This window comes from Ambystoma mexicanum, chromosome 8 (genome assembly GCF_040938575.1).
Source record: "Ambystoma mexicanum isolate Mex_15411 chromosome 8, UKY_AmexF1_1, whole genome shotgun sequence".
In the NCBI taxonomy this organism is placed as follows: Eukaryota; Metazoa; Chordata; class Amphibia; order Caudata; family Ambystomatidae; genus Ambystoma; species Ambystoma mexicanum.
In genome coordinates, this window is record NC_090929.1 from 733,284,200 (window position 1) to 733,308,764 (window position 24,565).

At 45.5% G+C, this 24,565-nt stretch overlaps 1 protein-coding gene across 5 annotated transcripts in view; it reads left to right on the forward strand.

The window, feature by feature from the left end:
- Positions 1-24,565, forward strand: part of WASHC2C (WASH complex subunit 2C) — a 2,476,852-nt gene that overhangs the window by 912,457 nt on the left and 1,539,830 nt on the right. For all 5 annotated transcript variants that reach the window (XM_069610545.1, XM_069610544.1, XM_069610547.1 and 2 more), the window contains one exon: positions 9,017-9,080. In XM_069610545.1, coding sequence (XP_069466646.1) covers positions 9,017-9,080 — 64 coding nt within the window. The remainder of the gene's footprint in view (positions 1-9,016; positions 9,081-24,565) is intronic.

The following is a 24,565-nucleotide window of genomic DNA, read 5'->3' on the forward strand; positions in this document are numbered from 1 at the left end:
TTTAGTGCCGCTCTATGTGGCTTCCGTTCGGAGGGAGAGTCGCATGTATCGGCGGGGGAGGGGCGGCACATCTTACCTCCCCGCTTCTGTGTTGCAGTGCGATCCGAAGTCTTCCCCTCTCTCCTGGTTAATCCGGCATCCACAAGAGGGTCCGCAGGCGCTCTACGATGTTCAGGGCGACCGCGGTTCTCCCTCCCGCGAGCGCACTCGCCTGTTTTTTCGCCTGCGTTGCTCACGTAGGTTTGGATGCGGGCTCCTCCCTGCCGCTCTCGGTTGCCGCTCCTCCACACGCCGCAGGATCTTGCTGGGCTTATTTCTCGGCGATCCCTTCTCCGTCTGGCCTCACATTTTCTGTGCGTCTTCCGAGGGTGCTACTGCAGGCTCTTCTCAAGTTTCATGGGGAATCGGGACAATTACAACCGATTATCCTGGCTTACGGCACCGAAGTCTGCCGGAGCTTACACAGAAGCCGCCATCTTCCTCTGTGCACAACAGCACCCCTCACCCCCACTTTGTGCTTAGTTAATCTATAATGGCAAATGTATACAGTTCTAAGTGGTACCACAATTATTATCAGATCTCATTAAAGTGCATCAACTATACTCTTGTCAAATGTCACACAAATCACTCAATAAAGGAAACCAACAATAGAAATAGGAGGAAAGCAGTTGGTTAGAACAATTGGCAGAATACTGGCCCCTACCAACTAGGCACAATTCTGTGTGGAGATCCCCCCCCCCCCCACCTGGGCAACCTGTAAATAAAGATATATATCGTACAAGTCCAGTCCATGTATTGTTCACAAGAGTCTTATTTCCTTCTAAAATAGTTCTACAACCCCAATGTACCTGGAATAGCAGAGTTTGTCGTTGGGTCGTCGACAGATCCTTCCTGAGCGGGTCCCTTTAAGGCAGGAGCCACGGATCGTCGAGATCCCACGAGGAAAGGGGTGAACGACGACTTTAAGGTGGCAGCTTCGTTCCTAGCGTTGCTCGGCGACGACTGAGCTAAACGTCCTGCAAGGAAGAGGCGTGCGTGGCACCTCAGTGACAACAGTTCAGGACCGCAAAGAGTTTGAACAACGTTGGTCCAGCAAGGGCGTCGGGTCATCAGCGACTCTGTGGTCTTCAGGTGGCGGGAAACCCACCGGCGGATGCTCCTCGGCGCGTCGGCGGCCTCGACTTTCTCCGGCGGGACAAAGTGTTCGACGGTGCAGACGAGAGCGTCCTTGGATCAAATGTTACTTAGGCAAAGGGAGCACAGCGGTTCCGGTCGGCGAAGGCAGTCGTGGACGATGATGGACACAGTGTCCGGCCGCTTCTCCTTGTGATTCGGCAGCGGTCCCCGTCTCTGGTTGGCAGCCTTTCGTACGTCTATCTACCAGGGAGCTCTGGCAAAGATTAGCAGTGCACGATGGTCCCTTGTAGCTCGGGAAGAGGGCTCCTAACCTGGTCCTCTCTGGGTCAGTCCTTGGAGACACAGCAGCTTTCAGATCAACGAAGTAGAGCAACAGCAAGACTTCTCTTCCAGCAGGGCTTCAAGGTTAAGCTTCCGTTTCAACTCCAGTTTCTCTTCAGCTTCTGAACACGAATTCTAGAAGTGAGAAGCCCCCAGATATACTAGTTGATCTCCCATTCTTTCTGCTGGGTCACACTCGGGCAACCAATCGGTCAGAAGGGCATTCATGCATGAAGGCAGCCAATCTGGTGCATAGTGCATTCAGGCCATTCACGTCTCTCCAGACACTCCACAAGTTATGGGTATTGGGACAAGTACCCAGGCATTCAACACTCTACACTGCATTCATGCCAGTTTTGTGCAGGGCTGTCTCAGTCATTGTGTCAAACACCAGATACTAGACATCCACAACAAGAAGTGCATATTCGTCACACACTCCATTCACCCAGGTCCCACCCCCAGGGTGTACCCACAACATACAGTCACTGGGAAGGCTCCAGCCAGTCTGGCCTGGACTTCATATCAACACCACATATGGAACTTCCACCCAACAGCCAGTCAGGGGGAAAGGACAGAGTCGGGGCTTCCCAGGACATTGGGAAAACAAGATAACGGGCGATGGAAGGCAAGATGCCATCTTGTTTCCATCAGGAATCTACTGATTCCAATGACAGGGCCTGGGCATCCCAAAATGGAGGACGCTCAGGGCACCTATCAATTCAGCACAGAGCTGCACCAGCCCGTACCCTGCTCTGTGGGCCACACACAGATGCCTAAAAACATACACTAGGGGCACAAGGTTGTTCCCCCACCCATGGGTGCCATGAGGGTATGTACACCAAACCAAATGAGAGAGCTGCACCGCCAGGCGTCCCACATGAACTCATGTGCGGAGAACACGACAGAACACACGATAAAAACAGTAAAGGACAAGGATACGGAGGCCCTGTCCCTCCGATGCATTTCCAGCATCACAATGGGTTAGGCCACACTTTCTTAAGAATAATATTAGATGCTGCCCTGATGCTATGCTTTTAATCATGCACTCCGCAGATGAGAATTTTATGTATATTTTATCATTTGCTAAAGAGGAGTTTGGAACAAGTTATAGAATATTTTGAGCCACTGGTCTTTTATAATGCAACTGCTATATTGGTCAGGGGGACATTTTATATAATACATTCCATGAACCAAGGTGTTTGTTATTTTAACATTTGTAAAGAGTGATTGGTAAGGAGTTTTTAGGTATCCAGGCACTATCTTTCGTAATTAATTTCTAGCTTGGTATTATCAAGTTCATATCCATCCTATGTTTATTGGGGTGGTTGTTAGATGCTTGTTCTGATTGTCTAGTGATATTATTCATTCTGAGGAAGAAAAATCGAACCACACTCAAATATCAATACTGAGATTTAAAATGAAGACTATCTAGTAAATAGTTGTCACCTCTTAGAATGTTTAGTGAATAGGTGAAACGCGTATAAAACCCTTACCTAATTTAGGGGATGAAGTGCATCCTAGCTGAATATCGGCCCGTGATTGGTGAACCGTGTGTATTTCGCCTCTTTTGTTGTGATATATTAGTAGCTTCAGAGATTGATTAAAATGTGTCAGAATAGCATGTATTGGGAGAATAGTGGGCTAAATATGCAGATGACTAGATACGCCTACTTTTCACTAGGAACAAGCATAATGTGTGAAGTATTGGCAATCTATCATAACTAATTTCTAATTTTTCTCACATAACTATATGCATAATCGGCATTTCTCCTAAAAAAAAATCATTATCCTTTCTGAAGATTCTAAACACACATGAAATGTACAGTACTAAATTGGATTGAGCCTAATGTCAGACAAGAGTTCTCACACCAAATAAAAACCAGACCCGTTAAAACTAAATTGATAACTCAGCGTTATCTCACATCATAAATGTTACACATTTCAAGTAAGTGCTGTCTATAAAAAAATATATAATTTGTAATCTGTGCAGAGTCCTGTTAAAATGGATTTCGAAAATCAACTCTGGGGGGGAGATTTTACGAGGCCACCCTAGGTCTGGTGAACAGGGAGCTCTGCGAGTTTAGCCAAAACCCAATCAAGGGACTTGGAAGAGCAGTCAAGGCTTTGTCTCTGGAGTGAGTGAGAGGGGTCTAGGGTCCCAATGAGACCACACAGAATAATGCACAATAATTCAACTTAGACAGTATGCATACAAAGTTATTGATTAGGCCTTTCAAAACACACTAAGAAATGAAAGTAGCAGGTAGTATATTTGCACAAAAACCATACATCAAAAATTTATAAATTCACGAGTAGCTTCTCTTAAAATATATCAATCAATATCTGACAAAGTGAAACGGGTAAGTACTCGGGTACAGGTAAAATTATTAGAACCAATCACAAACACAATTCCCTTTAGGCAGTCCAGCCCTGAGATGTGTAGGGCCCAGTGCGCAAATGTCACAGGTTCCAAAAGAGGTTTCTCCAGCTAAAGTATCCTCTAAAAGGATGCAATGGGCTGTGGTGGTGATTTCCAACAGTTCCAAACTAATTAAAAGTGGAATACAAATTTGTATCCAAAGACTGATGAATTCTCCTCTCTTCCAGTCCCAAGACTAGCCTAGCTGTTGGAGACCTGACCCAGGTTCGACGACCTAAGGTAAGTAAAGAGGAAGTTAAGCGACAAAGGGCATTGCACCCAATGTTATCCTATTGAGAACAAGGGGTGGCAGGCACACTAATGCTTACTTACCCCACTGACTCAGATTTTACCAGACCACATGATGGATCGTCTGGAGGTCGCTGGGGGCACGATCTTCAACCCTTTTTTCGACTGAGAGGTGTTCAGAGTTTGCAGGTTGTATGAGTTCTTCCAATTGGGTGCAACTTCATAATGCAAGCTCAGATGATGAAGAATGCAGACTTCACAATGCAGACCTCTTCAGGAGATGGAGTAAGACAAGTTCCAGCGACTGTCACCCTCTGCAGGCGACAACATGCATCTTTCCAGTTGCGGTCACAGAAGCAGCTCCTTGGCAGGTTCCCTTGATGCTAGGAAGCTGAATATTCGGGGGAATGCGACTGGTGGCACAAGCTGGCAACCACTAAAGTTCTGGGCTTGGCCCCAAAACAGCGACATCTCTAGCGAGTTAGCCCATCATCGAGCTGTTCAGTCCACCGTGCAGTCTAAGGATACTCTGCCGAAAGGTTCATGTGACATGCAACCTTGAGTAGGCGCTGAGACAAGTTTGTTCCACTAGTCCAAGGGTCAAATCACAGATGAGTCTTCTAGGATCTTGAAGAGGTGCAGGGCCTCCCCAGGCGGGTCAGTGGATGGGATGCTGGGCCACTGCGATGTAGTCCTCCAGTCATCAGGGGGCTACTCTTTGTAAGATTTTTGACTCCAACGTAGATCTCCAGAATGTTTGCAGGAGTCGTCCTTATCCGGATTTAGAGCCGGAAGCAAGTCTAAGCTCACCAATGGTAAGGATATGCACCATTCAAAAGCCAGTAGTTGTCCATTCAAGGGGCCGACTACTAGTTTCACATCTGCCCCAGCAGCAGACTTTCTGGGACCAAGGATGTGGCACACACGCGCACACAAATGCTCACTAGTCTGTGAAAACAGCAGCTTTCCTGGGAAAGTACATTACCGTATATGGGATTTCCTGACCTGTGACGGCAGGAATAAGCCCAAACTAAAATATGGTCAAAGAACAATTGAAAAACCTTGTGGCAGGTCCATTTTAGGGTGAAAGCCACCTTAAAGTAGTCATTAGCGGTAAATGCAAAAGTGAATGAGTAAAATAATGTAAACATTTTTAAAAAGTTACTGCTGCTGCCAGCTTTTCTTAGGCAGATATAAAAAGTAACCAAAAACTCAACAGTTAAAATGTTATGGGGATACTGCGTATCCCCATTGCACTGCACTGTAAGGTGCTCTGTGCAATTACCAAAATGCAAGACTTGAAACAAAGTTTCTCAGTACGGACAGTCTGAGGGACTGATCCATTTCCCCATAATATTAAGCAAACTGCAAGGGAAGTGAAACTGAAGGCTTTACTTCACTTCAGAAAGTTAGAGCAGGTTAAACAATTGGCAAAAAGAAGGGTGTCCCATTGAAATCAATGACAGGAAAGGTGCAAAAGACAACATATTTCATAACAGTGGCAAAGTACAGTGATTTCGCCCCAATCCTGGTTTAGGTTTTTTGCATCTAGATGTCTGTTTTGGGGCTCCCGAAGTCTCCCTACTTCTGTTGGGTTGAGACTGGGCGCTCTTCTGTGTTCAATGCTTGCGTGATCGCCTGCTGCTGCATGACTGTGGTGACCTCCACTTGAACCATCCTTCTGCAATCCTGTAAGGGTGTCTTGAAGGCTCTGCACTGCCAAAGTCTATATCTGTTTTTCATTTGGGGGGGGAGGGGAGGGGCAGAGGTCTTCTTCAAGAAGTTGCTTGATACTGTCTAGTATCCGTGACCCCTGGGCACCGCTAATGCGAACCAAGGACAGAGGATTTTAGCCCCAGCAAATTCCAGAAGACCTGCAGTGTCACCTGGAAGAATCGGAGAAAGGGGTATGGGGAGTTTAAGTGAACACACCAGTCCCCCACTGTTCCCTCTTCCATGGGTAACATTAGGTGGCGAGCCCTGGCCATTAAACATCCTCTGGCCTGACCTTTAGTTGTCGAACCAGGACTAAGGAACCTTTCCTAGGAGTTACCTTTTGAACAGGATAGAATGGGTACTTGCCGAACTTGAAGCACATGCCTAGCTTACTTTAAAGAACTTTCGATCACCACCACAGTCCACTGCATCTATTCTGAAATGCCTTCTTTGACGAAACCACATCTGAAACTTGTGACTTTTTGGGCACATGGCCCCATACATATTCGGGCTGGACTTCCTAAAACAGGGTGAACTGGGTTTTTGATTATTCTATCTGATTTGACTGCTGTTCCTGCATTTAAATATTCACCTGTTGTCTAATGGTGTTTAATGAACATTATATATGGTTTTTGATTGTTACTTACTTTTGATTTTATGCTTGGTGTGTTCAGAAAGACCTAATAAATAATTGTATTTTCGTATACTTACTGACTAACTTGAATTATTGGTGTTCTGGTGGACTCGTAGCCCTAGACCAATCACAGTTTTTCTGAGACTAAGCCTTGACTGCTCATCAACCTACCTTGATTGTGTTTTGGCTAACCTATGTGTCTTCCGCGTTTACCATAAATAATGTGGCCTACTAAACTCCTCCTCTCAGGGGCTGATTTTAGAAATCCATCTGAACAGCTGTTGACTGCGTCGAGCTGCATTTTCCTGATGCTTGTCCGGGACCTTCATGTGATACTGGCATTTGCTCTCTCTCTGCGGCCACACCTCCCTTGAGCTCTTTTGTGCGTTTAAACTCTGCGTGGCATGGTGAAACCCTCTTTTGATTGTTTGTCGACCAAGATGCTGCAAGTTGGAGGAGACCGGGCACTGGTAATGTCTTAGCCAGGCCAGCTATTGCTAAAGGGTGTATGAGTTCATGGGAAACACCAGTCCATAGATACTCTTCCAAGGTGTTAGGAATAGGGGGGTGATGATGATCTATATCCCTTTTGGGGTCTCTCTCCCCCCAAGAGGGAGTTGCCTCCAGATGCATTCTACTTACCCTGTTCAGTAGAGGGTGTTAGGAGTAGTGGGCTCACCCCTCTAATCCTAAAGGGGTTGGCTACTCCTTGGGGAGAAGTGACGATCTCCCTGGATTCATCACAGTGTGCATGCAAGGGGAGTGAGACAAATGATATGATATGATAGGTTATTTATAACACGCTTAATACCCAGAGCTTTCTAAGCGCAGACCCAGGGATCGAACCTGTGTTGCTCCATGCCGTCTTGCTTCCAAGGCGAGCACGTTGCCCCTGAGCTATCCTCCCAAGACAATGGAGTAGGGTGTGCATATAAAAATGACTGGGAAAGGAGGGTTACTGTGAAAGGAAGTGTGGGTGGTTTGAGAGTAGTAGTGTGGAGAGGGGAGAGAAATAGTGTGGAGATGTGAAGGGGTATTAGAGGAACATCAGAGGGATAGAAATGTGAGGGAGAGAGTGATTAGAGACAGTGGGTTGAGTATTACAGATGGAAGTAGGAGGAAAAAAGGTGGAGTGACAATCCTTGGAAGGGGAACACCGCCCAACCGCCCTGCATTTGCCCCCCTCCCCTGCACTGATCTGTGCACTTGCAGGATCTGAATGTACCCTGCCTTGAAGATATCTGTTTTTTCCCTGTCGCCCCTACTGGCATGGTACGCCTCAATTCACTGCAAAATTGTATGTCAGACCCATTTGCTGTTATCTACACTGTTCATTGTATTATATGCACTTGTTGCATGCACTCTGACTGTGCAGACTCGTATCGTTCAGACATTCAAGGGCTCTGAATGACTGTTGTTTTCTCCCCTTGTTCCCTCCCTCTTTGAGCACTTTGAAACACTTGCTTTGTGTATAGGCTCTTTACAAATAAACAATACCATAACATACCAGGGCACAGTGGCAAAGGACCAAGTGAGTCCTGAGGGTCTGAACAGCACCAACCTTAAAGTTATGCTGCATTGGGAATCTTAGGTCAGGGACCACTTAGATTGTTCCTAGAGGTGGTTTACAAAGAGAAGGTGTTTGCCTCTAGGCCATCACAACTAAATAGTTTCTTAGATAGTGGGCATTAACAGTCTAAGTATTCACTAGTTGTGGTATGTTCCACTATATCAAAGAACATCTTTAATAAACATTTTCTGAAAAGACGGAAGAAGTCGATTTTTTTTCTTTTGATCCGCGTAGTGTTAGTTCTGCGCTCAAACTAACTATTCACCAGACTTGTTTTAAGATCAACTGTGGAATAGAACATTATATTGGATTCATATGAATGTTACAAGTTTACTTAAACATGTTTGATTGAAAGACATGATGAAATATCAATTTAACAAATTATTTGAGATTAACATATTTTGAATTACTGCTCAACAAGCATATTGTTTTTAACATGAATACTAATGTTATTCAAAATAATGCTGAAATGTGATTATGAATTCTATTTGTTTATGTGAAGTTAATTGATTTTACTTTTTGGAAAGTATGTAAATGTGTTCAGAATAATTTCTGGAGGGAGTTTTTACCCATATTGAGCGCACTGATATTCGTCTGATTAATTTCAGACGACATAATTGCTGTTAAGGTAAAAAGGGATGTAATGGCAGGGGGATTGCCGAAAGAAGTCCCTCTTTCCACCACAAAGACGTAAATGGTCCAAAGAAAAAAGGGCGGGGGAGCAAACAGTTGAGGGGCCTTAAAGAACCCATAGAATCCCCAAAAATAGAAATTATGACATTGTAAATCTACCTTTGTGTATTTTTGAGTGTACTCCTAAACGTAGCCATCTCTCCCAAGGAAACAATACAACTTTGCAGCATAATGCCTAAAGCATGTCAAGTGCACATTACTTGCATTGTTCAATTTTAAATGTAATCTATGCGATCGAAGTAAATTAAGTTTCCTTTTGACTTGCTTTCACCACCAGGATGATCTGTTTGACATTCCAAGGGATACAAATACGAGTGAAATCAAGACACCATTAAATGAAGGTAAGATGGAGAGAATGTATCGTTTCGTTGCTTGCCCGAGCACTGGACCCTTTCCAATTTTAAGCCAAACACTGAGATCTACTGGATTTGGACATCATAACATTTCAATCATACATTTTTCACAAAGAAAGGCAACTGATTGCCCGGCTTTTTGATCGATCGGGAATTGCCTGTATTCTACGCCTTAACATTTATGCTATTTATTTATCATTAGAAGCTTATTACAGTGAGGCATTGCAGGTGAGGAAAGAAGGCTGCAACAGGTGTTTTTGGCCCACACTAGAGTTATGCACTTGAGGTGAAGCTGTAATGCCATTATAATGAGGCCAAATCATACAAACAAGTTATAGATCAAAGAAACATTTTGATCAGTTGCTCAGGTGGAATGTTTGTGTCATGGTGCAATGTTGGCTTAGGGAGAGACTATGAGCATTGAGGTGGAATGTTGAAAGAGAAACCTCAAACTTTGCAACAGTGGTTACGGCCTACTGCTGGCCCACTGTTCACAATAGCTCACCAACATTCAAGTATCCTAATTAAGTAATAAACCCTGATGGGCGGGTGCATTACCATGTCAGGTAATGCCCCATGGCTACATTACAGGCGTGAACGAAGCAGGGGCCTTCAGTTGAGAAACTGTGTGGTTGCAATTTCTCAACTGAAAAAGAACAAAACAAGATGTACATCATGGACAATGGAGAAGGAAACTACACATAGTACCTTCTCCTTTTCCATGGTTTGCCATTGCTGCTCTGCAGAAGCACCCGAACAATGTTCCAGGGACCAACAAGGAATGAGATGCTGACTAGGGATGAGGCAGTTGGTAAATGCGTTGTGGGGGCAGAGGAGTAAGGCGAGGGAGGGGTGGAAATCGGTGGCCGGGGGTGTGAGAGTGCTTACCTGCTACTGGCTATAGAAGGTGGCGGGCCCCTTCTTCTGAAGTGGCTTGGAATACAGGGTTTACCATGAAGGGAAGCTCCTATGATGAAGTTTCTGATAGGGTGGGAGGCCCCATGATCCTTCCGATGTGCTAACTAAGCATTTTTGCTTACATCTACAGCAGTGTAGTCTTTTATGTGCCTGGAATGGAAACCTAAATGAAAATGTGCAGGCCCACCAGCGTATTGATGCTCTGTGGCTTAGAGGAGGTTAGTTCTTTTGATTTGCTGGCTCAGGCTATTTGAGTGGAGGGAGGAAGACTGGATGTGGGCAAGCGCCATGATGTCTGGAAAGAAGACCGTGAGTCGTCTTGGAGCAGCCATGCGGAGAAAAGTAGGGCGGAGCCGGGGGATGGATCAGGTTAGCGGGTAGTGCAGAGGGGGCAGCAGGGCAAATGTTGGGATCCTGGCAGGCATTGGAATCTATGGCTACATTGCTGAATATTGTCTGGAAGCCCTGGATCCTATTTGTCTGTATTACAGCATCCTTATCCAGCTACTAATGGATTTTGTGAGTGGTTTCATTACAAGATAATTGTACAGCGCTCAGATCACCCTCTGTCATATGCATCACCCTATTTGCAGGAAGGGAACCCACCAGTTATCCTTGTCTAGGTTTGAAAACAAAACTGATATGCCAGCTATGTGTTTCCAGTAGAGGTTGAAGACTTTTTTTTTTGGGTCACGTCTCCATTGTAAGTCATACGTAAAAGACCGACAAGAAGACATGTTAGCAGCAGAATATTTTATTAAAGGATTTAATACCTATTCTTATCTCGACTTCTCCGATAAGTACCCTACTCTGAACAGTAATAAATGGGTGTTGTCAGGAAACTTGCAAAGAAACGCCACCCTCTGGCCAAACCTATGCTGCCCTACCACTATGCAAAAAGGATAACATAAGCTTTCTTAGGATACGATTACTTCTCCCTTTAAGTTGATTAGTGGTGGCTTGTTTTCTGACCCCCACTGAAGAGCTCTCAATGCCTTCTCTGACTCTAGGCCTAGTATTATTGTTAAAGAATGTCAGTCTTTGGTTTAGACAAAAGGCCTCTTCAGACGGTTCAAACAGTTCCAGGTTGCCCCCATCTCCTGTGATGTGGTCTCTTCTTTGGAGACAACAGGCTCTCCTGATCTGGGTTGGTCAGAATTCACAAAACTGAAAATCTCACCCCAGCTTGGAGTAATTGGTGACTTGTAGCGTTTCGGCTAATTCCCTTGTTCACCTTTGGTTGTCTTGTGGGACTTCTTATACCCTTGTGGAATATTTTTTATTTTGGCCGTCCTAGGCTGCTCAGCTCTTCAGCCCGTTGTTGATCGCTTTTCTCACCCTTTTGTGGAGAATTTGGATTCTTAGCCCTGTGTGGGATGTGGGCTTTCCCAGCCCTGCTTTGCTTCCGAGTCGTCTCACCCCTTTGTGAGGTCTTTGGATTCTTGCCCTAGCGTGCGTTATCTGCTTTATCAGCCCAGCTTTGGTTGTCAGTTCATTCACCCCCTCGTGGGGTATATGGATTGTCAGCCTGGCGTAGGCTATGGGCTTTCTCAGACCTGCTTTGCTTCCATTTTCTCATCCCTTTGTGTGTTCTTTGGATTCTCAGCTTGGCGTGGGTGATGGGCTTTCTTAGCCCTGCTGTTACTTGGGGCATATAAGTTCTCTGCCTGGGTTGGGCTCTGTAGTGGCCTCACCGCCCTTCACTTTCTCCTTGTAAGATGCCACATTCCTGATTTCCAACGATTGTGGTCATTAGGGGAGGCAGTCTTTCTGGCCAGCAGAGACCTGCGTTCTCGTCTGCGTTTCGCTCTGTCAGTCTGTTCCCTCGCGTCCGTTCTTCCTGTTCCTAACTCACAGCACTTCAGCTTCGGATATGCAGGAAGCCGGAACGCAGCTTCTGGTATGCCTTTGGTCACTTCCTATGTGGTTCTGAGCTCCTCTGGCTCTCCACCTTGGCCGAAGCAGCAGCGTTCTGCAGGCTTTCTTGACCATCCGCCTCCACCATGGCATCTGTCTGTCTCTTCATTTAGGCTCCTCCTGTGAGGAACAGACTCAATCCTCCGTGTAGTGGCACAGATGGTCATTTCACGCTCTCCGGCTGGTTCTCCCCGTTGTTTGGGTTCAGGGACCTTCATGTTCCTCCCTGGAACAAAATGGGAGCTCCAGTTGGACCTCCAGTTGCGTGATCCAACTCATCGAAGTCCCCTCACCAGAGTACAGGACTTCAGAATCGAAGAAGATCGACCAGACGAATACAGTCCTTTGTTGGAGCTGATAAAGAAAGCACCAAAACCGCAGACCGAAATCCGTGCCAAGGGTCCTCTCTCGTGCCGGCTGCTAATATATCACATTCAGAGTCTTTCCCTTGGTCACCAGACCAAAGAATCGGGGGCCCGGGTCCATCATTGCTGCACAGAGGAGAATCCAGCTAAGTTTACTTCTTTTAACCTAAGGTTCTGTGGGGCTAAAGGGAGAACTTACTTAAGCCGAAGAGTCGCTCCAGTGTGACTGGAGTGCATGAAGAGATGTCCACTGTAAGGGAGGCATGGTATCACAAGTGAAGACAGACGCAAGAGACCTGATGTTCAAGGGTGTTAATTGAGCAAAAGGGTTGGATAAACTAGCTGGCCCGATCTCTAAAGATGGGAGCACACTCTACCATCAAATAATAAAGAAAGCAGTCCTAGTTGTGTCAGTCAAAACAAAATGGCCTATATTAAATAAACCTATTGCCTGCCCTTTATACTATTACAATAAGTGGGTGCATGGGAAAAGGTGTATGCAACGGAAAGTCAGTGTTCAAATATAAAGAATAAATGTGGCTGAGTCAGCTCTCCTCCCCACGTTGGATAGCAAGGAGTTTGTTTTGTTTTATTCGTATTTTTATAGTGCACAACAGCCCGAGGACATTGTGGCACTTGTTACAGTACAAAGCTTAGTTACTTAGGTACATGGTCATTAGCAGTATATATACAGGTTACAATATAGTTATATTACATTTGTGTTATATTACAATATACATGGCAGAAGTGGAGCAGGCAGTCCTCCACTTGCTAGTTGAGGAGAGTGGCCTTGAGGTTGTTGCGGAAGACGGAGATGGAAGTTTCAGCCCTAAGGGTGGCAGGGAGTGAGTTCCAGAGTTTTGGTGCAATATAGGAGAAGCCTAGACCTCCGCTGTGGCTCTCTTTATGCGTGGTATGTGTAGCTGGTTGGTGTACTGAGCTGTGGTGGGGCGAGTGGATGTGGTCCTTGATATTGCTTCAGATAGGTATGCTGGAGCGGTTTTGTTGATGCATCTGTGAGTGATGTTGAGGATTTTCAGACTAATACGGTCTTTGACCTGGAGCCACTGTGCTTCACGTCTGGCGTGGGATATATGGTCTCTTCTAGGGATGCTCATGGCGGCTCTGAGGGCATTGTTTTGTGTGGTTTGCAGTCTGTGAATGTTTTTGGCAGAGGTGCCAGCTAGGAGGGCGTTGCAATAATCAAGTTTGGCTCCTATAGTTGCTCTAGCTTCTGGCCCAGTGGTTGGGGGTGGATAAGTAGGGTTTAATGGCATTGATGAGTTTGGTGCTGAACGCTGTTGCAGAGGCTATGGCGCGAACTTGTTTGTTCATCGATAGATTTGTATCAATGTGAACACCTAGAGTCTTGACAGAGGATGATACGGAGTTGGTTGAGTTGTCATGTTGAAGTTGTTGTATTGGGGGCTTAGTTTCAATAATGTTTGTCTGGCCCAGGATGAGAATTTGTCTTCTCCCCGTTAAAACAGAGGCCATTGATTGCCATCCAAGCTTGGATAGTGGCATAGATATTGTGAAGGGCCGTGGCGTCTTGGTGATAGAGTCCAGATAGGGGTAAAAGTACTTGAGTGTCATCTGCATAGTTTGTATATGCAACACCCATGGAGTCAAGTAGATCGAAGAGGGGTTTTGTGAAGAGGTTATAGAGGATGGGGGCTGTACAAGATCCTTGGGGCACACCTCAGTTTATAGTGGTAGGATCTGTGTTAGCTGTGTTGGAGTAGACTTTAATGGCTCTTCCTTCAAGGCAGGAAGTGATCCAGGATGCTGCTTAATTGGAAAAATGGGCTGCATGGGTGAGGTGGGTGGTGAGTGTTTGGTGATCTACCAGGTCAAAAGCAGCTGATAGATTGAGAAGGAGGAGCAAGGCAGGTTTGCCTTTGTCCATGATCTGTGAGATTTGATTTTTTAGGTCTAATAAGGCGTATTCTGTTCCATGCCTGACACGGAAGCCAGATTGTCTTTTGCCTAGTATGGAGTTAGCTTCTATGTATGATTGGATCTGGATGTGAGCTGCTTTGTCCAGGATTTTTAGGAGGAACAGGACTGTTGTTATCGGTCTGTAGTTGTTGGGTTGCGCTTGGTCAAGTGTGGCCTTTTTTAGAAGTGGCCGCACACCCAGACTTCCTTGAGATTGTTTGGGTCAGTTCCTGTTTGGAAAGATGCACTAATGAAGGCAGTAATCAGGGCTGCTAGGTCATTGCGCATTCCGTGATGATTTTGGGAGGGCAAATGTCTGCTTTGCAGAGGGATGGTTTGAGGTTTTTGATGAGATTAAGGACCTCAGGTTCAGTGACGTCTCTGTAGGAGAATTGAGCGTGATTGAGATTACTACGCTTGTCTTGTGTAGGACGGTTGGTTTTTTGGTTTGGGAGGGCTTTGCAGTGGTTTTGGATTTTGTTCTGGAAGAGTCTTATTTTGTTGACCATGGTAGACTGAATGCTGGCACATTCTCGGCTTTGTCTTTAGTTATCTCATCAGCGGTAGCCGGAGGAGTGACTAATTCATTAAAGATTGCGAATAGTTCTTTAGCTTGGGAGTTGGCCGTTGAGATCCTATCATTGAAGGAGTTGGATTTTGCTGCTAAAATGGCTTTTTTATATTGGAGGGCTTTTTGTTTGAAGAGGCTCTTATTTTGATCACTCGGATCCGTTTGCCTGTTTTTAAGCGACTGACGCTTTTGAGCTCAGAGGGTTTGGAGTTCTTCCGAGAACCAAGGGTTGCAGTGAAATTATTTTTTTCCTTCTTGCTTTCAAGTGGGGCTATAGAGTTTTTACGGCATTGGTGAGAGTATCATTGAATATAGCTGATAGTATATTTGGGTCCTGAGAGAAAGGTGGTGTTAGGCAGGGGCTTTTAAGGTGGGAAAGCAAGTTGTCTGTGTTGTTTTTTAGAACTTCTTATTGTGGCAGGTGGTGCTTGGGTGAGAGTCTTAGGTTTAGGGTTGGTGGGGATGAGGAATTCGATCCATGTGTGGTCCGTCCATGGAAGGGCAGTGTTTGAGGTAATGTTGGATGCACAGTTGTGATCCATGACCGTGTCAAGGGTGCGGCCTTTGGCGTGAGTGGGGGGTGAGGACTCCTTGGGAGAAACCTAAGTCTACGAGTTCTTTAGCTAGGGTTGCGGCGGATTTATCCTTAGGATTATTGTATCCTAAATTTAAGTCTCCTAATAGAAGGATTTTGGAGGACCTTTTAATGTTGTTGCTGAGTCGATGGGAGAGGTGCTCTTGGAAGTCAGCTGGGAGTCCGGGAGGTCTGTATAGGATGTGGATGTTGATTAGATTATTGGGGGAGAGCGTAAGCTTGGCTGATAGGATATCCGCATTACCACCCCATGTACTATGGTCTGCTAATCTAATGGATAGTGAGTCTTTGTGGATAAGGTCGACTCCCCCTCCAATCTTATCACATCTATCTTGCCCAAGGATGGTGTAGCCTGTGGGTAGGGCTAGTGCGATGGCTGGGAAGGAGGCATCATTGAGCCAGGATTCGGTGATGCATAGTAAGTCCAGATTAAGTGTGGATAGTAGATCATTTATCTCGAGGGCATGTGCAGGTAGGGAGCGTACGTTCAGTAGTGCACATTTAAGAGGTGGGTGTTGTGTGCATTTGATGTTTTTGTTTGTACTAGTATAGGGTGAAGTGTGCTTGTTGTGGTGTGTGGTAGTGAGGGGCTTAGTGCGAAGTAGTGTAGAGGCAGGTTGGGATGGTGGGGGGAGAGGGGCAGTGCCTATGCTCATCTTAGTATTGGGTAGTGGTGCAGTGCGGGTGCCTAATCTGGTGTTTCTAGTCGTGATGGGTGTGGGTGTGGGTGTGGGTGAGCAGAGTAAATACCTAGGAAGTGATCGATTTCTCAGATTGCGGAGTCTGGTGGCTAGGCTAGGTGGCCGAGACACTGTGGTGTTGTAGTCTGGTGTTGCGGCATGTGAATTTAGTGCCGGGCGCTGAGTGAGGTGTGCTGGAAATATGTGGGGAGGCGTAGAGGCCATTATAGTGAGGGCTATAAGGATGGCTGTTAGGCTGGCTGAGCGTAGGAGGGAGAGTGCGGGAGAGTGAAACTATGCTATGATTGGGAGGTGCACTCTTGGGCATCATGATAGTGGAGCGTGGCTGTGTGTGTGTGTGTGCGTGTGTGTGCAGCTGTTGTGTGCAGCTGGTATGTGACAGAAATGACAGGGGGATCGTGCGACTAGTGCTAGGTAGTTCAGAGGCAGGTCACAAGTGGGCCACAATTCAACAAAGTACAATGCCTAAATTCTATTTTCTAAGTGGGGCAGGCAGAGGCTAAATGGTGGCAGGGCATAATAGGTAGCAGTTCAACAAAATACAATGTTGGAGTATGAGTGGAGTAAGGCGTTCCCCCGTAATCAGGCTGACACACTATGGCTCACGTTCTTAACACAAAGGCAGTTCAAAATGTAGATTGAGGCCCGCCTGGCTTTCCACGTCAAAGCCTTATTTCCAGCTTTCAAAACACAGTTCAACAAAGAGTTCACATCAGTCCCCCCCTCTCTTGGGCTCAGACCTCTTAAAGCAAAAGTTCACGTCGGTCCCGCTCAGTCGGGCTCACCTGTATGTGAGAGGCCCGAGATTTTGCCATTCTTGACACCAGACGTTGTGACCATTCCACTGAGAATATTCAGAAGAAGATACCCTCTAACAAAGCCCTATCAGATGTGTTCCCGGAGAGATGACCATCGAATGGAGAACCACCTCAGAGGAATATGAAAATGAGAGAAAGAGGAGCTGGTGACGTCACAAGAAGCGAGTGTGACGGACACAGAAGACTGGCTGAAGAAGATACATGACCCATATAAGAAACTGATGATTGAATAAAGAATCGAGTAAACGTTCATATGCGAAAAGAAGATTGCACGTGTGAAGAGCACTGAAGAAAATGCAAGTCGTTCAATAACTGTACAGATACTGTAATGCAAGTAGATCAAGTAATCTTAGACGCTGGCTATGAGTAGTGAATAGACTGCAGGTGGAACCGCCATTATATAGAAGCTGAATAATCGGTGCAACAAATTTAGTAAGCCCAGACCCATGGTGAGAATGTCTGAGAGCTGTGTCGCAGCAAAGAATTAGCTGAAATCGTGGAAGAGTCTGGAAGGGCTGCCTGGCCTGGTGCCAAGGCTGAAGAAGCGAAGACTGGTTATCTATTCTGGAAGACAGTGAACGTGAGATGCTGAATCATCCCTTGTTACGGTGCAAAGAAAGCGCTCCATGAGTGCCAAGGTTTATTCATTTAAGACAATTAAATGCTGAAAACCAGACCAGATCGTGGTCTCCTGTCACATGAACGAAGGATGGAAAAAGAAGTGGGTGAGGAGTTTGAGAACAAGTATAATGCCTGCATGCACTCCTTTATATTCCCAGAGACAAGAATACACTGCAAGGCTAAGTTCAACTCTAATCCTCATGGCAGAAGGCCTGGGTGATGAGAGATGATTGGCTAATTGGGTGGGGAGGTACCGTCAAGTCCACATCCTGGCACCTGGGGTATGAGTTTACGTGCTGTTAGTGAGCCGAATGTTCCAGATTGGCACGAGGGTGCCAACTAATTTTAGTGGGCCGTATAACGAAGGGCCTTATAGTTTGAGAGCCAATGATATACTGTGTACCTAATAGTAATGAAGATGACTTGCCCTAAGGGTGGGCATAAATTGTCCACCTGATAGAAGATGTCCAATCCCAATCCAACCCCTTATAGAGAGTGTACTTAGATGTTTCCCTTGAATTTATAACAACCGCTCATAGGTTGCTCTTATTTGCCACGTAGTATGACATCACATGTGATGAATTTTCACTATGTAACTGATTTCTTTGTATGATGCTTGTGCGATGTCCGTTGTAACTTCCTGTTTTAGGCAATTGATATTAAAACAAAAAACTTTGCCATCTTCCTGAGTTGGTTCCGTTATTTGGTGTAAGAGTTACTCTGCTTCCCATCCTCTGCATGACACGATACCCAAAGGTCCCTACTTTCATCTCTCAAAGCAAAAACAAAACACTTGCAGGGGTTCCCTTGCCTTAGCTCAAGATACCTCCTTTAGGGGTTCCCTTCCCCAAACTTATTACACCTTCGGTCTACCTCAGTCGGGCTCAGTTTCCTGATGTCGACCACTTTGACTTTCCAGCTTTCAACTCCACTCACATGGGAGTGTTATTTGCACCAGTGCTTCCTGGTCTGCGTAGTACCCTGTATTGTGCACCAAAGTTCAAGGTTCAGCTTTTTACTCTCCCCTTTTCTCAGGGTCAATTTCAATCACCTCGCTTTTACAGTTCATTCACTTTATCGCTGCAAACCTTTCACTGAGACTTTCGAGGGAGCTTCTTCCATTCGCTGGACCACTCCGTTACTCAGTATTGCTGACTTTACAGCCATTGTTACTTCAAGGTTAATTCACAGGTCTGCCTTTCTTCGCGTCGCATCCACGTGCGTGCAGCCTTCAATTGTGCGATATTATGTTGCCTCTTCAATCTTTCTTTAGCACACACCGGTCTCTCGCGTCGCTTGCCAACTCACCTGCTCGGTGTTAAACAGACACTGACCATTTGTGGTACCACACCAAATGTCTATACGCAGACATCTACTCGGGCACAGCCACCGAAACAACGGTCAAAACAGCCGCCGAAGCAAGTGGTTTTGGCAGATGTAGTTTCTCAGGGTTCCGAAAACAATAGCGCTTACTTCCCGCTTATCACAGGAATATATCTCACAACAAGAGGAAATCGTTTTCCCACTTAAAAACAAACCATCTAATGGATCATGGACTAAAGAAAGGTTTGAGATTGCAATGGATCAAGTAGCATCCTTTGTTGATCTGCCAGGTAAACACCCTATTAAACAGAAGTGCATCTCACAAGGGACCAATCTTACCTTTATGAGGATTCTGTAATAGTTCTTGGAGACGATGGGGAAGATGTATTTTTAGACAACAATACTAGGGCAGATCCTGATAACCCTTTCATGCAACCCACAGATATACCAGATGCACTAGTGGCCAACTCCCCTATTGATAACCAGCTAATTATAATGACCTTTTAAAAAGAGCTGCAGACCACTTTAAGATTGATACACCGGAGGCTGGGGAAGACACTGGCTTTGTCAACAACATATTAAATGAGAAGAAACAAGTGGGGAAATACATTCCACTCTTAGTCTGTTAAAACGCCTTCTTCCATTTTTATCTAATCCTACCCTTACTAAACCTGTTAATCCGCACATCAAAAAGAGTTTCAAGCCTGCCTCAACAGACCACTTTTTCATTAGCGGTCACCTGAAACCAGACTCACTAGTAATCACAACTACACGCAAGAGGTTGGGTATTCCCTAGCCACTTCAGAAGCCCCAGCTGATAGAGATCAAAAAAATCTACTCGCTAGGCTAAAAGGTAGCAAATTCAGCAGCTTTCCAGATGCAAATAGCAAAAACTTTCATTATGGCTAGTTTCATCAGGGCACAGTGGGACCAGGTGGAAGAAAGTTACTAGAGTAACGGAACATTTGCGGTCATTAATTCTTAAAACTCTAGCTCAGGGCAAGCAGGCAGCTAATGCCATTATTGAGAACTCCATGGATGCAGCAGACAAAGGGTAGTGGCCACCCCCTCTAAACAATGACTCCCACATACAGATCCCTTCCCATGGTTCCCCAATAGGGTGTCGCATTTCTCTGACTGCCCACATGGGAGGGAATCACAACAGACGAGTGGGTACTTTCTCCAGTAGCAAACGGTATTGCATTGAGTTTCTAGAAACACCATGCAATCATCCACTGATATTAAGGAACATGTCTTGGGAACATCAACTAATTCTCCAAGTAGAGGAGCAATCACTACTGGAAAAGGCAACCATAGAAGTCGCCCCTCCATCTCAGGTTAACAAGGGTATTATTTCTGTGTACTTCTCCAAAGAAAGACCAAACAAAGCACCCAGTGTTGGATCTAAAATCTGCAAATACTTATGTCTGACCGCCTGATTCAGGATGACAACCTTACAGGAGGACACTCCTCTACTGTAGAGGGGAGACTACATAGAGGGGAAACTTCTAAAAACTTGGCTATTCAATACATTCTAACATGCCTGTTTTTAACCATATGCTGTACTGAATAACTTTATACTGCTGTCAACCTTTATGTGGGTTGTAACTACGATGTCAAATGTCCTTTACCACCTGATACTTTTGCCTTTGTAACCAGAAAGCCTTACTGTAACCTTGTAGCCTACACCGTGACACCCCAGGGTTTGGGAGTATAATCAAATGCAATAAATAAATGAATAAATGGCAACACTAGACATGAAAGATGCATACTTTCATATTTCAATGTTGCCAGCTCACCTAAAATACCTAAGATTCAAAGTTGCGTCCACACACTACCAGTTCACGATGCTACCCTTCGGAATTGCTTAAGCCACATTCAGGTTTTCAAAAAAGTACTAGTGGCAGTGGCGGCTCAGCTGAACATGTAATCTGTCCCAGTATACCCATATCTAGACAAATGGCTCGTAACTGGAGACACGCTTCAAATGTGTCTGCAGCACACCCAAGACACCATAAACCTCCTGTTCAAACTGGGATTTTTCATCAATGAGAAAAAATGTAACCTAATCACCAGCCAAATTAAAGTTTCTGGGGGCAGTTGCGTCAGAGGACTCCCTAGTCTCCCTTTCCAATGTGTGGGTCCCTAACATGCTGCTTCAAGTACCTTGTTACACAGCCGGTCACCGGATAACTGTCTGAAGGGTTACGCACCTTCTAGGTATGATGACTTCTTGCAAAACAGGGGGGTCTGGGAAACTCACTACCAGCACAAACACAGCCCATTGACTTGTTCTTGGGTGGATGGCCCCTGGGAGAGTCCCAACCAAGTCTTTAGCTCAGTTTTTTTCACAGAGAAGAAATATCCCCACATATCAGTCTTTGTCCTGCCCAGGGGCAGTCCAGCACCGAAATGCTAGGCAATTCTCCTCTGAACAAGAGTACCAGAGAAACCCCATACACGTGTTTCAGCCTAGTTGGGCATCATCAGTGAGGTGGAGCTTTGTCTCTCTAAGAGCTGTGAGCAAGGAGTCCACTTCTGCAGTCCCCTGGTAACTTAGGGTGAGGCCCAAAGTTACTTGGTATGCAAAACAGGGGCTTCTTGCATCTTTCAGTGCCACACGCAAGGTCGTTTACGACTAATATTCTATACTCTGGTTTGGTGAACAGATTTATAGAAGGCCAACCTATATTTTTACAGGGACAACTCTGGGAACTGTAGCCAAACCAGTTCAAAGTAGCAGTGATGAGAGGTCTAGGCTAAGTCTCTAGAGATGGTGTGCTTGTAATGGGTCCACAATCAGTACACACAATGGGAATCACAAATTACACTTAGGCAGTATGTATAAAAATACCGTTTATATATGGCCAAATATCACTATGAAAAATTGCCACTAACAGATAGAATTATCACACAACTCTAATAATAGATCACATATATACAGTCACCAGTGTTGGGGCATAATACGAATCAAACTACTGTAAAAGAAAGTGCAGATTACTTTTATGTACTACAGGTCCACAGAGAAATCACTGTAACTTCAAAGGTCCTTGCCTAAGTTGTCTGGGGCCTTATGCCTAACATTTCAGGCAAAGTTCTGCCACAGTTTGTGATCCAGGAACAAATTAAGTTAGGGTCTCTGAGGTCCAGTGAACAGTTCCAAGGGTTAAAGGACAGTGTGTCCTAACTAATAGAAGTGTCCCCAACTTTCAGAAGGTGTGCGCGAGCAAGTAATGGCAAAGCCAAAGTATTGCAAACTTTTTATAAAAGTTCAGAAAACGTTTAAAGGGAGTTTAGGGGCAGGTAAGAACCACTGTAATTTACCCCCCCACCCCTGTACTCCGATTCTTCCCAGGACTTGGTAGGTCAAAGGAAGAAGATCAGAGGTTGCTTTTCTCGTCTTCAACCTCAGTCCTTGCTTTGCTGGTGTTGCAAGTTCGAGCTGATCTTCAATCTGTGTCTTTCACTGTTGCAAGGACTCTTGTATTAAGAATGCAGAAAAACACGATGCAGGACCCCTCTCAGGACTGGCCTCGACCCCAGCACTTTTTACTGGACTTCTGTACCTTTTTCTTGTTCTCCTGACGAGGGGAGCCCTTTTCCCCTCCTTTATTCTTCTTGCTCTGATCATTGGCACTGCACTCTGTGTTCATTGTGTTTTACTTTATATTATGGAGTCCTATTTTCCTCCATACCTTTTAAAGGCATCTGTGCTTCACTTTTGCAGCCCACTGTACCCTATGTGCAGGTTTGCTGGAAGTCCTTTGGGCTCTCCTTTTCATATCGTATTTTCCTTAAGAACTACTGTTCTCAATATATAGGATTGGTGGTGGAATCTGAAGAAGTGGGTGCAGGCTGAGAGGGAGGCCTGGGAGGAGGTCATAGCATGTGACCCCCTGATACAAAGTCTGTACGCTCCAGCAGTTATGGAAGCAGTTAGGGAAGGTATACCCCCAAAGAAACCACGTATATTATAGATAATGAAGGCAACCTGCGCTTAGTAGAACGAAGTAAATACAAGTTACAGGCTGGTACTGAAGGCAATTTGGGGGAGGGAACCAAGGTGGGAAGGGTGAGACAGTTGGGAATAGTCGTTTTTAGATGCATCATATTTGACTGTTGATGGTAAATGCACAAGACTGTATCATTAAATGCTTACTGTTTGTATATGTTAAAAGCAATAAAACCAGCTATAAAAACTACTGTTCTCAAGGTTAGAGGGATCATTTTCTCCTTCTTAGCTTTCCTTTTGAGAGATCAGCACACACAATCCTATGTGGAGTGCTGAGGGGGAATACCTAGTATCCCCTTTTATTCAGCTTCTGTAACATTTATGTTACATTAACAACCCTGTAAGTATGTCTTGTGGCAGTGGATGTGTACTACCGAATTTTGTGCTATGTTTGCCTGCCGTCTGTACTCAGAGCCGTGGCTATGCAAATAGCGGGTCACCTTTGTTGCAACATGGAGACTACTTTCTTTTTTTGCATTTCTTTTCTTGTTGTTCTTTCTTGGTCCTTCTACCATCCTGGCATGGAGAGTTCCTGATTTGAGTTTTCTCTTTGGCGGGATCCCTTTGTGTAGCCCGCTGAGGCTCCAATGTGTCTGCGAGGACTGGAAGCATGGGAGGATCCCGAAACTCTGCTATCCTTTGTCTTCTGTTGTGCCTAAAAGGAACCGGTTCCCACTGGGGGGTGGGGGGCTGGCTGTCCTGATTGGACAGCCATCAACCCCTTTTGTAAACCACAGGGAGAGGTTGCAGAGGATGAGTGTGAAATCCTAAAAGAAAAGGTGAGGTTGCTGAGGCAGAAGGCAAGTTGACCACTGGAACAGAAGCTCCGAAGAAGGTGACCAGAGACTCATGCAGCGCCCTTCCAGTAACTCAAAAGAGACCACTACTGCCCTGAACCCGTTTTTTAATTGACAGAGGATCTCTGAAGAGGACTCCTCCTTCACTTTGGCTGCGGCGGCCAACTAGCCATAAAACGAGCTGCAGAACAAGCCATCCCCTGACGGCCTATGACCCTTCAGAGCTGCCAATAGCAGGGGACCTCCAACCCAATTGTACTGCACCCTCTTCCCGTGAACAAACTCTTCCTGAACTTTGGTGAGCTCCAGTTGGACCTCCAGAGGCAAGATCCCCTCTCCTTAAAGTCCCCTCATCAGAGTGCAGGACTGAAGAATTGAAGTGGATAGACTCGGCAGTAATTGTTCATCCTTGAAACCTGTAAAAAAAAGGGACCAAAACTGCAGACCAATGTGGGAGCAAAAAAAGTCATTTGCTTGGAATCCTTTCTCTCGACTGCTGGGGAGCCATCCCTTCCAGAGTGTTCCTCCTTTCGTCACCATGACCTAGGAACAGGAGACTAGGTTAATCACTGCTACGCAGTTTAAGAATCCAGCTGCATTTCTTCAACTACTTCTCGGGTACTGTGGACCTCTGGGTAGTACTTACCTCAAGCCATTTTGTCGCTCCTTTATTACTACTATGCTGTTTCTGGTGTCTGGGTATTCACCCAAACAATTCGCCCAGACCTATTGCGTGTGCACCTTTAGGGAGCTTGTGCCAAGGTTCCTGAATAATTTCTTACCCTCTAAAGCACCCTACTTATGAATAATTGAGGAACTTTACCTTTTCTGCAGCTGTACCTCATTTTGTACCCCCCCCCTTCCATCTGTCTTTGAAGAACTCTTAACTAGTTG